Source organism: Melanotaenia boesemani, chromosome 20 (assembly GCF_017639745.1).
Source record: "Melanotaenia boesemani isolate fMelBoe1 chromosome 20, fMelBoe1.pri, whole genome shotgun sequence".
Taxonomy (NCBI): Eukaryota; Metazoa; Chordata; class Actinopteri; order Atheriniformes; family Melanotaeniidae; genus Melanotaenia; species Melanotaenia boesemani.
Genome location: NC_055701.1, coordinates 26,346,176 through 26,358,991, shown reverse-complemented (window position 1 = coordinate 26,358,991; position 12,816 = coordinate 26,346,176). Strand labels below are relative to the sequence as shown.

Sequence of the window (12,816 nt, the reverse complement as noted above, 5' to 3'; positions counted from 1 at the left end):
GAATTAGTTTTAGCTGCAGAAGTGTGTGCTGGACCACATTGAAAGCTTTCTGCAGAGATTCAACAGCTCTAGCAGGATTTAAGCCAAAGCAGTAAATAATTGTGTCGTCAGCATAAAAATGCATATTGGCATCGGACACATTCTGTCCCAAATCAATGTACATAATGAACAATAAAGTGCCCCTGTGGCACCCCCTTGTGGAGACTCTCAAATTCAGAACACAAACCATCATATTTAATACACTGGGTCCTGTCACTCAAATAATTTGTGAGCCAGGAAACTACATGATCTGATAATCCCAAGCAAATAAGCTTATGCTTTCAACGGCATGGTCCACAGTGTCAAACGCTTTTGATAATAAAAGTGCAGCACAGTACTGTTTTTTTTTTTTTTTTATTAAGAGCAACAAATATATCTTTGATCACTTTTGTAACAGCAGTGATAGCACTGTGCTTTTTCCTAAAACCTGACTGCAATTTTGAAAGAAGCTCATCTGAATATGAAAATTCTTTGAGTTGATCACACACAAGAGATTCAAGAATTTTTGACAAAATGCAAAAATTTAAAATTGGCCTGTAATTGGTTAAACTGCTAGATCACCTCCTTTTTAAAAGAGGAACAACAAAAGCTGACTTCCAGACTGATGGAATTTCTTTACTTTCAATCGAAAGTATCGTAAGAGGCTGTACAACAAAATCAGCAGCCATTTTCAAAAAATAAGGCTCCATCAAGTCTGGTCCAGGAATCTTCTGTGATTTAAACATTTGAGGGCCTTATGTACTTGCTGCACAGTAAAAGGTACAAAATGGAAACGATATCAAGAAAACATTTGAGGGTTTATACAGGGAGTTGTTGAAGCAGCTCCTAGAGTCAAAGCAAGAACCAGATGCCACAAAAGGCCTATTAAAGCAGTTTAAGACCTCAGTTCAGTCACATACTGGAACTGTGTCTTCCAGAACAAATGTTGGAAGAACCTGGGGGGGGTTTGTTTACGGATAAAGATTCAATAACTTTCCAAAATTTCTGTGGATTGTTAAGGTTCTCAGTTGTGGCAGATAAGTAATATTCTGATTTGGCTTTTTTAATAAGAGAAGTACATTCATTCCTTAGTTGTCTGAAAGTAACACCAACACATTCGCTAACAGAATCACTTTTTCTGGCTTTGGCCCATGGCACGTTATGCTAATGAATGGTATCAGACATTTCTGAGAAGAACCAAGGGTTTCCTCGTCCCTTCACCCTAAATTTCCTTATAGGAGCATGTTTAGCGTCTTTAGTCTTTGTTTCACATTACATTTTGAGGCAGTCCCTTTGCATGTAGATGCCTTTCATTGAGTGAGAAAGTGAGATCAAATAAAGCATGAACATTTTGAAGCTTAGGTAAGTCCTTGTGCATATATATCTGTGGTTGCTCAAAAGAATTAGTGCCACTGAAGTAAGTGTCCCATAAATACAGCACATTGTTAGGGATACTCACCCAGGAATTGTGGTTTGGTGTCATATCCCAGACCAGCAGTAAAAATTAAAGTAATAAAAAAATGCCATTGTCTTCCACTTACAGAACATCAGCAGAGAACTTTGATTAACTAAAAAATCGAACCGATTAAATGCAGCAGGCTCAGGCCTGGTAGCTCTGGCTCCCAGAAGATGTAGCTAGCTTAGGCCTCTCAACCCAGGCTCCACAGGGTGTAACTGTCTCAGACCACTCAGCCCAGGCTCCAGGTCTAGGCAGCAGGCTCAGGCCTGTTAGCCCAGGTTCCAAAAGGATGTAGCAGGCTTTAAGCCTCTCAGCCCAGCCTCCAGTGGGGTGTAACCGGCTCACTCCTTTCAGCCCATGCTCCAGGAAGAGATAGCAGGTTCGGGTCTATTAGTCCGACTCAGAGATAATAGTGAAGCATTCTTTAGACTCACTAAAAGTCCATAATCCTATTACAGATTGTAAAAAGATTTGTAGTTTCTCCACATTCATGGACTTCACTAAAAGACCAATCAGGTCTTTGATGTTTAGCAGTTCTGCAAGGTGGAATCAGTTTCTTTCATAAAACTGAGCCCAGACTGAGATCCGGACTTGTTCCTGTTAGAATCCCTTGGTGTTTCTTCTCTGAACATAATTTGCTTTTGTCCTCTCATTTTCTCTCCACCTGTCCGTCTCAGATACCTCAGTTTGAGTTGTTTCCTCGTCCTGGTCCGGTTGGAGCGTATCGTCCAGTGGACCAGCAGCTCGGTCTGCTTAGCTGTTTCTTCAGAGATGGTTGGATCCTCAGCTGGAATGAATACAGCATCTACGTCTTTGACTGTCTCAGTGAGGTAAAGTCCAGTTCTCTCATTTCTGTGTTGTCTCAGAACCAGCAGGTTCTACAGACGTACTGAGGAGATCCAAAGAGTTCTTCAACATTTTGGTTATCAACAACAACCTGAATGTATACCTGCTCCTGTGGGCGAATGATCTGGAAGTTAAATAAGAATTTTGTATTCATTATCTGATCAAAATTATTGATCCCCCAGAAGAAGTTTGTATAAGGCAAATACCAGTAGGCCCAGAAAAGAGCCCTGGGAAATACCTGAAGACTAAGTTCCACAGATGATGTGAAGTTACCAACACTGATATAAAAGGATCTGCCAGAAAGATATGACGAGAACCTGTAAAGGGCTGTTCTTGATAATCCAATCCACTGCCTTAGTCTGTCAATCAACAAGTTTTGGTCTGCACGGTCAAATGCAGAGCTGCGATGAACGATGCAGGAGATGATTTCGTGAATTCATAAATGTCTCATGAAAACCCGTGATCTGAGGATGCAGTTGAGATCAGAGACTTTCTCTGTCACAGAAAAAACTAAAAATTTCTTTGACAAGTTCTGACCCAACTGATGATTTGCCAAATTAATGATCATGTGTTTTTACGAAGGAGCTGCTTCTGCTTTCAGACTCAACCTGAATTATTTGGGTATTGGATGGTAAAATCATAGTATCATTATAAGTTTATTATTTGTAAGTCAACAGAAAGGTTACCATGGGAATGAAATTGTGCAGCGATGATGTTCTGATGATGCTGATGCTGCCGACAGGTGATCATCGGAGCGTTGGAGAGCAGTGGAGACATCGTTTCAGTGTCGTCTTGTGACAATGAGATCTTTGTCCTGAAGGGAGACAGAGACATCATCCGCCTCTCCACCAGTCCAGAGGGAATTGCCTCCAACTGTGAGCACAACCAATACCACCAGTAATGGTTGCTCTGCTGCACCTGCTGTCCTAACTCCGCTCGCATTCCTGTTTCTGTCCTTCAGTGTCTGAGCTGTCACTCCGCTTGTCCTCACCTCTGACCACGCCCACCATCCTTCACCCAACTGGATCCGTTGAAACAGCTCAGCCAATTAGAACCATGGCCATCATTGTAGAAAGTGGGTGCAGAGAGGAGGCAAGAGTGGGGGAGGGGATCTATGAAGAAGGACCAGAAGAGGAAGAAGAGGGAGGAGTGGAGGAAGTAGAAGAAGCAGAGGAACAGGAGGACCTGGAGGTAGGAGATGATGAACAGTAGTTTCTGTTGCCATGGTGATAGCTGGTGTGTGTTGTTAACAGACCTGGGTAATTATAATTCTGATGAAAGTGAAAAAGTAAAAAATTCTTTACCATCACCATCTGATCACAGTTTAGCTGGTTTAGGTACAGACCAGAAGCCTGAACCAAAAAGTGGGATTGTAATACCTGGGATATCTCTCCTCTACCTGGGTTGACTTACCCAGTCATTTGCAATCTTGATAAGCGGTACTACAACGCTGGTTATCAACTTGGTATTTCAACCCAGGGTTTTCCATCAGTGCACGCTCACATAAAAGGGGTGGTGTTTACAGAGTGTGACCAGTCGCAAAAATGAAGAAACCTTGCAGAGCAGCATACTTTATCATGAAAGAGCAGCCTCTTATTCTTCAATTATGCTTCTTAGTTGAATGATGCCACACGAGCCCTCAGACAAGTCTGTAGGAGATCTGAGCACAAATGGAAGAAGGATAAACTTCAAGTATCTTTTATTATGTAATGGGAGTCCTTATCATCTTATTAAGTGGTTTCTGGACTTGTAGGTTCTTCTGCAACTTGTGAAAGTTTCTTAAAGTTTTTTTTGTGGGCACAGTTGCCAATATCAGGTCTCAAATTGTTCTACCAACTCATGATCCATCCGTTTTTTAAATGTGTACTGCAGTGTTTACCCACTTTGAACTAGTGTCTCTATCTCTCTCCGCTCTCTGAACTGGTTGATAAGTTAAAGGCCACAACTCTCGTTTTTAAGACTGTTGACCCAGCCATGTTTATATCTGGGGCTGTCCCTGTTGATGTGTGCTGTGGTTCAGCCTCGTTTAAAAAAGCCTAATCTGGATCCTACAGTTCTGTCAAACTTTAGACCGATCTCACAATTGCCTTTTTTTTCCAAGTTGCTGGAGAAAGTTGTTTTTATCCAGCTTCAGACATTTTTAATTGATCACGGTCTTAACAGTGTTTACCTTTCTGGTTTCAAAGACATCCACAGCACAGAATCTAAAGGTTTTTAATGATCTTTTATGCACTACAGATTCTGGGGACGCTACGGTTTTAGTTCTTTTAGATATTAGCACCGCTTTTGATACGGTCGATCACGGCACCTTATTATTATGACTTGAACAAATTATTAGTCTTAAAGGTACTATACTTGAATGGTTCAAGTCTTGCCTCAATAACAGAAGTTTCTCTATCAACACTGGTGCATTTTCCTCTTCTTCAGCCCCTTCTCCTGCTGGGTTCCCCAGGAATCAATTCTAGGCCCAATTCTTTTTTCTATTTACATGCTTCCCTTAGGGTCTCTTATCTGTACACTCATGTTCGGGTTTGCCCTCCCAACAGCATGACACAAGTGTGCACCAAGTAATCTGCATCCAGTTAGATTTGGATGCACACCATCAGGTCTGAATCGCTCCTTACAGTTCCAAAAGATATTGAAGTTATCAATGAACTTTATCCCAAATTTTTAATATTTTATATTTTTTTATATCTTTAAACGGGCTGGCCCTTCTTGTCTCGGCGATCTTGTAACCCCACACACTTAAAACTCAAAATCCATGTGAACATGGATTGAGCACAAAGGATGGTTAAAAACAATTAAGAAATTCACTGAATAACACAATCCTCACCTGTCTGATGCTCATTTCAGAGCTTGACCCTCCACAAGGCAAGTTTGATTTTACTGGAATTCTCATCGAATGTAAAGAAATTAAGTAGAGAAGACAGAGGATACAATAGAGCATGGGGGAAAATGACTTAATGCACTGACACAGCTAAAGGAGTAAACAAATTACAGCAATGAAAATAGTTTTTATACCTATCTGGTAAAGACTGATATGTGAGCAGTTTAAAAGCATGGAGGAGAGACAAGAGAGCTATCTAAGATGATGCCTAAGAAGGGGGAGACGACAAATGGAAGCTGCATATTAATCTGAGCTACAAGTAGGACACCCAAGACCTGTAGTTAAGGTCACCTGTGATATCCTCCCCCAAAGTGTATAAATCCCCCCTATTTGAAGCATATAAAGGGGGGATGCCCTCCATATTTTTACAAATGAATTTCAGGCCCTCCATAATATGACATGTAGAGGACAGAATCTGACATGTAGAGGAAGTAATATGAGGTGTAGAGGACATAACATGACATGTAGAGGTAGTAATATGAGGTGTAGAGGACATAACATGACATGTAGAGGTAGTAATATGAGGTGTAGAGGACATAACATGACATGTAGAGGTAGTAATATGAGGTGTAGAGGACATAACATGACACGTAGAGGACAGAATCTGATGTAGAGGTCAGAATCTGAAATGTAGAGGACATAATATGACGTGTTGAAGACAGATTCTGATGTAGAGTTGACACAGCATAGATTTTAAAGCGAGGACTTGAAGATAACAGCTGTATGTACGTATATTTGTCTCCAGGTGATGGAGCTGTGCCAGTCCTCTGATCCGTTTAGCACACCCCGCTGTCGAAGCGGCTCTGTCACTTCATGGGACAGTCTCCATGGAAACACCCCAGTTACCGCATCCTGCGAGTTGAGCTCCAGACGCTACAGCGCTCCTTTGGGTCAGGAAGTGTTACAGCAAGAGTTGGTGGTGAAAGCCATCAGAGTAAAGAAGAAGAGAAGACGGCAAGGTAAGTGACAGATGGACGAACAGATGGACTAACAGAACGATAGATGGACAGACAGAGAGACCAGCAGACTGAAACAGAGAGACGTACAGAGACAGGTAATAATGACTGTCTCCTGTCCATCTCCGTCCTCAGACAGCAGCAGTGGAAACCGTCTCTCTGAAAGTAGCTGCTCAGACTCCGTGTTTGTCGTCCAGGACAGCAGCTGTAGTGATGGAGGAAGTGGAACTCCTCTGAGTGACCACGCCTCCCTCGGTGCTCTAAGCCTCCAGAACCAGGATGCTCCAGAACACGTCCATGGGCAGTTCTCCGAGGAAGTGCAGGATGCAGATAATGGTTCGAAGGATTTAGAGGAGGTGGAGGTTTCCTCTGTCCTGTCAGGGTTAGTTGTTTAGAGTAATCAAGTCTGATAGTTGTCTCCTGTTCATCTGGCTTCACTGTCTCACCCTTGTTTCAACTCCATCCACCACACCAGCACCCTGGTTCTCCAAGGTCTGAAGAAAGAACTGAATCCAGAAGAGACCTCTGGTTCTGGTCATGAAGCAGATGTGGTCCCCCCAACTCCAGATGTGGATCTGCTTCTTGAGTGCACCTTCTCCTACATGCACAAGTCTGAGGAGGATGATGGACTGGAGGAGCAAGATGAAGAGTTTCTCAGCCCTCTGATAGAACCAGAGGAGGAGACTGTAAGTTTAACATCCAATAATGAGTGAAGATCGGGTCACATGACGTTTAGTTTGTTATGATTTATTAAAACAGATGCACAACAGTTTTAACAACACAATAACAACATGTGAAATATAGATAAAAAACAAAATTATTTACAAACTCTAAACTATTATTCATCACAGGTCAAAGAAAACATGTTGAAAGGGAGACAGTAGTCTCAGTCTGAAGATGTTTTTGATCAACAACGTCATATCCAAGTGTTGAACCAAGAAACCATTATAAAAATTAATTAAATAAATATTGATTATCTGCTAGAGATCACCCTTGTTTCCTCTGTGCGAGCAGGACGACCTCCTGCCTCCCTCAGCTGCTCCGGCCGACCACATGTTTTACTCCACTGTGTCCAATCTGGACAGAAAATCCAGCATGTCCAGTGATGATGAGGGAGACATCTACCGTCTTCCTCCTGCAAGTAGTGGAAGAGATGTTCACACCTGTCTATCAAAGGACACAGAGAAGGCGATTGATAGACAGATGGACCTGGACATCCAGGACAGAGACAGACACAGACCTGACCAGGTGAGACATGAAAACACCTGACCAGGTGAGGATGTGGAGGTACAGTAAAGTTGCTGTAAATGTCTAGTTTTCTTTTGTCTGTGAAGTTGGCAGAAAGCTGGATGGGATACTCAGGACCAGGATGTGGAATACTAAGCCTGCAGGTAACTGACAGGTAAGTCAGCTGGTGACATACAGGTGTTTGACAGGTGATTTTCAGGTGTCTTATTTTTGACGTCTGTGTTTCAGGCATGTTTGGTGTCTGGACTTCAAAGGGGGACTGTTCTGCAGTGTTCTGCCTGAAACTGGACTGAGCTGGCAGCGCTTTGAAGACAACGTCAACCAGGTGGCGCTGTCACCAACAGGTGAGCTGCTGACATATCTACTGATGTCACAGTTCTTTAAACATAGTTTTAAATTACATTTTGTTTTGAGAATGGCCTGAAGGCTGAGTGGTTAGGGTGTGTGGATCCCAGAGGATTTATTCAGGTGTATGTAGAAGTGTGTTTCTATGTGTATGTGCAAGAATTTTTTTAGTTGTATATACATGTGTATTTCCAAGTGTATGTACAGGCATGTTTCCAGGTACATGTACAGGTGCATATACAGGTGTGTTTCCAGGTTTATGTATAGGTGTATTTACATAAGTGTAGATGTGTTTCCAGTAGGGGTGTTGAATTTAGTAGTTTCTATGATCCATCGCGATGCGAACATGGACAATTCTGCATCGATGCAGCAACAGAACATAATTGATTATAATAATGTAAAGTATATATTCTGCTGCTGCTTGCGTGTGTGTGGCGTGATCTAGCCGCTGCAACAGCTCAGCAGATCTCAGGTTGAATCCGTTTTGAAACCTTCACTCAAGAAAGCTGTAAAACTAAGCAAACATACAGAAAATACATCAGAATTTCACTGAAAATACAATAATTGCCTCAGTGAAATCCCCTTTCATTATACAAGAAAATGTAAAAAAAAACAAAAAAACGCTAAGTTAGCTTAAGGCTAACATCTATGGAAAATACTCCTGGCAAGCTAGCAATTAGTATGTGTTAATGAACTAAAGGATTTAAATCAGTGTGCCCTCAAATGGGGGTGGCCAGAGTTATGACAGATACAGATACAGCAAGGCAAAATAAAACTTAAAGTTTGAATCAAAACATGAACAAATTTGTCCAATGGGCAAACGATGATGAATCTAGACAACAAAAAATGATGAGGCTTGTCTTGCCCTAGTACATACATTAATGGTAACGGTCAATGTCTCAAATTAAGCATCTGACAGTATGAAGCCAAACAAGTTATAACGTTTGGGGACTTCTCATCCTGAACACAAAGAAAAGCCTGTTGATGACTTTAGAAAAAACTATTCAACTGTCATATATAACAGAGGATGCAAACATTTCTTTCTTGCATCTTTTGTGTGAGTCACACAGTATTTTAGGGAAAAAGAAAAGAGAAAAAATATATAGCTTACATGTCAGGAGAGAGACCTGGCTGGTACCCCTATTTTACAAAATAAATACCCTAAAATATCTGAGCTAAGGTGATGTGCAGGTGTGATTACAGGTTTATGTACAGGTGTGTGTTCAGGTGTATGTATCAGTGTGTGATGGGGGAGGGTAACGAGAGGAGCAAAGACAACGTGGATGCAGAACTTATGGCTAAACAGAACAGCTGAGCTACGTTGGTTAGAAGAGAGATGAGATGCTACAAACACAGGTACACTGCAGGACATGTCCAATATTTGTTCCAAACGCCAGAGGACACATGTTTAATCTCCGCTGCCACCTACAGTACAACCACAAGGTTGTGTGTTGTGCTTTTACAGCGAATCCTAATTACCTCGTATCTGGAGACAAGGACAGCGCTAAACAGAATTAATCTCCTTATAATTCATCAGACGTTGGTAAAGAAACAGCTTGAAACTTTTGCAAAGGCTGTCAATTTTCCATGTATCTCTAGCCTTTAGGCTGAAGGACACCATAGTAAACAATCTGTTTGTGTTGCTGACCAATTTAATGATAGAGTTAATGATATCTAGCATTAGCTGAAACAATGCTAATAGCTTTATTATAGCACAGGCTATAAACTTCAGCAGATGTCTGTCCATGAGAGTTTTGCCAGTGGAGCTTCACATGAGCAAACATTAGAGGAACAGCTTATTTACTTTATTCATCTCAGATCATATCATTATCCCAACTTTGTATAAATGTACAAATGTGTGTACAGACGTGTTTCAAGGCGTATGTACAGGTGTATGTCCGGGTATGTGTCCAGATTTATGTTCAGGTGTTTGTGCAAGTGTGTTTCCAGGTGTTTGTACAGGTGCATGTGTATGTGTAGGCATACGTTCAGGTGTGCAGGTGTATTTTCAGGTTTAAGTATAGATATATTTACAGGTATATGTACAGGTGTATGTTTAAGTGTATCTGCAGGTGTACGTTCAGTTGTATGTACATGTGTGTTTCTAGGTTTATGTTAAGTTCGATGTTCAGGTGTATGTTCAGGTGTTTGTACAAGTGTATACAGGCGTATGTACAGGTGTGTTACCAAGCCTATGCTCATACATATGTACAGATGTATTTGGAGGTGTATGTCTAGGTGTGTTACTGGGTGTATGCAACATTAATGCTAACTGTAATCTCACCAGGAAACCTGCTGTGGAAGGTGGAGCAGAAGAGCATGACAGCATTTGCTTGTGCTAAAGTTTCGGTTAAAGGAAAACGTCACTGGTATAAAGCTGTAGAGCAAACAGCCTTCGTTGCTCTGAGTGATGACTCTGCCTGGATCATCAAGACCAACGGAGATCTCTACCTGCAGACAGGTACGTTTGTCAAGGAATCCTGGGGCCCCTCTGCATGTTTATACCTTTCACTTCACAACTTCAGTTCAGTGTTTGCTTCCATTTTCTTTTGGTTTTTTTGTTTCTTTTAACCTGCTGTCCTGTCCAGCATCGTGACAGCAGAATGATGGTCTGCCTGCCGTGTTGTGCTGAACAAATTTGCTTTGCCAAGAGGAGCCATTTGGGTTTGAGGCTCCCCTTGAATCCTAAATGTTAACCATAATTATTATTATTTTTATTTATTTATTTTTATTTGTTTATTGCCAAATTTACACATAACTGCTGGAACAGATGGATTAATAACAGAAGGGAGAGGAAAAACTCTTTTTCTGGATTTTTAGTCTTGTCTCAGTTTCAGGTTTTTTTTTGTTGTTGTTGTTTGTTTTGTTTTTTTTATTTTTTATTTTTTTGGCTTATTTGTTTAACAAATGCATGAACTGAAATCGATCATCAGTGTAGGAATGACTATCTGATGATGTAATGTTAGAGAGGAACTGGTTTTTATTGTTGTTATGGGAACAGATGTGTGTGTTTCATTTTAAAAGGTTCAAAGTCTTCTGGTTAATTTTTGACCTTCATTTAGTACGACATGTAAAAATAAAGGTCTTTGTTTACTTTGAGAAACTTAGAGGACAGACAGCCAGAAACACTGAACATGCAAACCACGCTGGAAACATCACCCATGAGGAAGAAATTAACTGATCCATATTAATTTCTGGACATGAAAATCACACATTGAAAGGACAGCAGCATCAGTGTCAAAATATACAGTAACACAGACCGATAAATATCGACTTCAGAAACTGATGTCAGAATGACTGGTTACAGAAAAGAGGAGGAGGATGACATAAAAAGGCTCTGACTGGCTGCCACTAGAGAGAGGAAGAAAGCAAGAGCAGATGAAAGAAATACAACAAAAAGAGAAAAGGCTACGCAAAAAAACAAACAATATGGTTACTGTACAGATGCATGAAGGTGAACACGTATCGCACAGCGAGAAAATGTAAAACTATCACACAAACACCCAGAAAAAACAGACATAGCAGTCTGAGTCAGTTACTGGTGCATCCAAAAAAAAACAGAATAGCAATGGCATTCATGAAATACAGTGTTTGTCATGTAGCCACACATACATTAAAAGAGCAAACACAGGAAAGATTTTCTGGATTTAAGAGGGAACTGATGAAGACAAAAAACTGGAAAAATATGAAAGAGTAAAAAAGAAATGATAAGAAGACAAACAGGCAGTAAAACAGAAAACAGAACAACATCTAAAATCACCCACATCTGATAATCTGTGAGAGAGAAAATCCTGTTATGGAGAAGAAGGTGGTCATCTGATCTGGAAGCAATAAATACCGCAGCTGGATCACAAAGACCGCTGAGAACTGGAACAGGTCCCGAGAACCACCAGCAGGGATGAGGTATCCTTCACCTTATTAGACAGCAGGGGGCAGTGTTGTCCTCTCCTGTTTGACAGACCAGAAGAAGAACAGCTGGGGAGACCTCTCTGAAGAAGACTTTAGCTGAAATCAGAAATCATATGTTAAAGATCCCAGACTGAGTAATGCTTGTTTTATACTAGCGTTGTAGGAACAGAACAAAAACATGTCCAAGTGATTTTCATTCTAAACCCTCTGTTGCACGCATTATATTTGGAGTGTTTTATGTCTTAAAATAGACCAAGTAAACATAATATAAGGACATTTTATATATTTTAAAAAAAGAAAAGTTTGTAAGTTTTGGGGTTTCCTGTAGTCATAATGGTTCATAAGTGGAAAAGGGGATATATATTTTTAATTTTATCTGCATTTGTTTCTGTACCCCATTGTACGTTGATAATAAAGCTTCTTTTCTAATTTATTTCAGCAATATGTAAAATATGCAGCAGTTTCAACAAATTACCATAAATAAACCCCACAACGGCTGTTTTATTCCCAGTACTTAATATTTAATGACACCAGCCTCTCCTACCGTCCTTACTGACTAAATCTAGGCCTGCTGAAGTTGATCTCAGGGACACATATAACTCCAGGCTGAACTCATACAGATATTTATTGCAGCATTTACTTATTTCATAACCAAATGCAATACTGTACCTAAAATAAACAGGATGTATTAGTCTTAAGAACCGGGAGAACTTCTGCTGTTTAAACATCAACACAAAAACCTGAACCTAGCAGACACATGAAAATCCCTTTCTCAAAATTCAACATCAAAGCTGCACAGCTCCACATGTCTCCCTCCATACCTGAACACTGGTTAGTACCTGATAGTACCCGATACTACCTGCCTGCAGTATCAAAGGACTCCAAGAGTGGCGTCTGTCTCACCCATGCAGAACCTGTCCCTCTCCTCCTCTTCCTCATCATAATTTTAACATGTACTGTGTTATGATTGACTCTGAGTTGTTTAAGGAGGTTTGTGGTGTCGCTACACAACGTCTATATCTTCCCACACATGTCATACTGCTGTTCAGCTCCACACGTGACTGAGCGAGTGATCGGCACGCTGCTGCGCCGCTATGCTCTGCCGTATTTCACATATGACTATAGCATGAGGAAGAAAAAGTAGTTCC

The 12,816-nt window shown here is 40.9% G+C and overlaps 1 protein-coding gene across 2 annotated transcripts in view; it reads left to right on the top strand.

Moving 5' to 3' along the window:
- The window catches only part of tecpr2 (tectonin beta-propeller repeat containing 2), a 62,284-nt gene that overhangs the window by 27,772 nt on the left and 21,696 nt on the right, over positions 1 to 12,816 (top strand). For both annotated transcript variants that reach the window (XM_041971387.1, XM_041971386.1), the window contains exons 8-17: positions 2,155 to 2,307; positions 3,066 to 3,198; positions 3,285 to 3,514; positions 5,956 to 6,169; positions 6,302 to 6,548; positions 6,642 to 6,852; positions 7,181 to 7,414; positions 7,501 to 7,568; positions 7,643 to 7,758; positions 10,047 to 10,220. In XM_041971387.1, the coding sequence (XP_041827321.1) occupies positions 2,155 to 2,307; positions 3,066 to 3,198; positions 3,285 to 3,514; positions 5,956 to 6,169; positions 6,302 to 6,548; positions 6,642 to 6,852; positions 7,181 to 7,414; positions 7,501 to 7,568; positions 7,643 to 7,758; positions 10,047 to 10,220 (1,780 nt within the window). The remainder of the gene's footprint in view (positions 1 to 2,154; positions 2,308 to 3,065; positions 3,199 to 3,284; positions 3,515 to 5,955; positions 6,170 to 6,301; positions 6,549 to 6,641; positions 6,853 to 7,180; positions 7,415 to 7,500; positions 7,569 to 7,642; positions 7,759 to 10,046; positions 10,221 to 12,816) is intronic.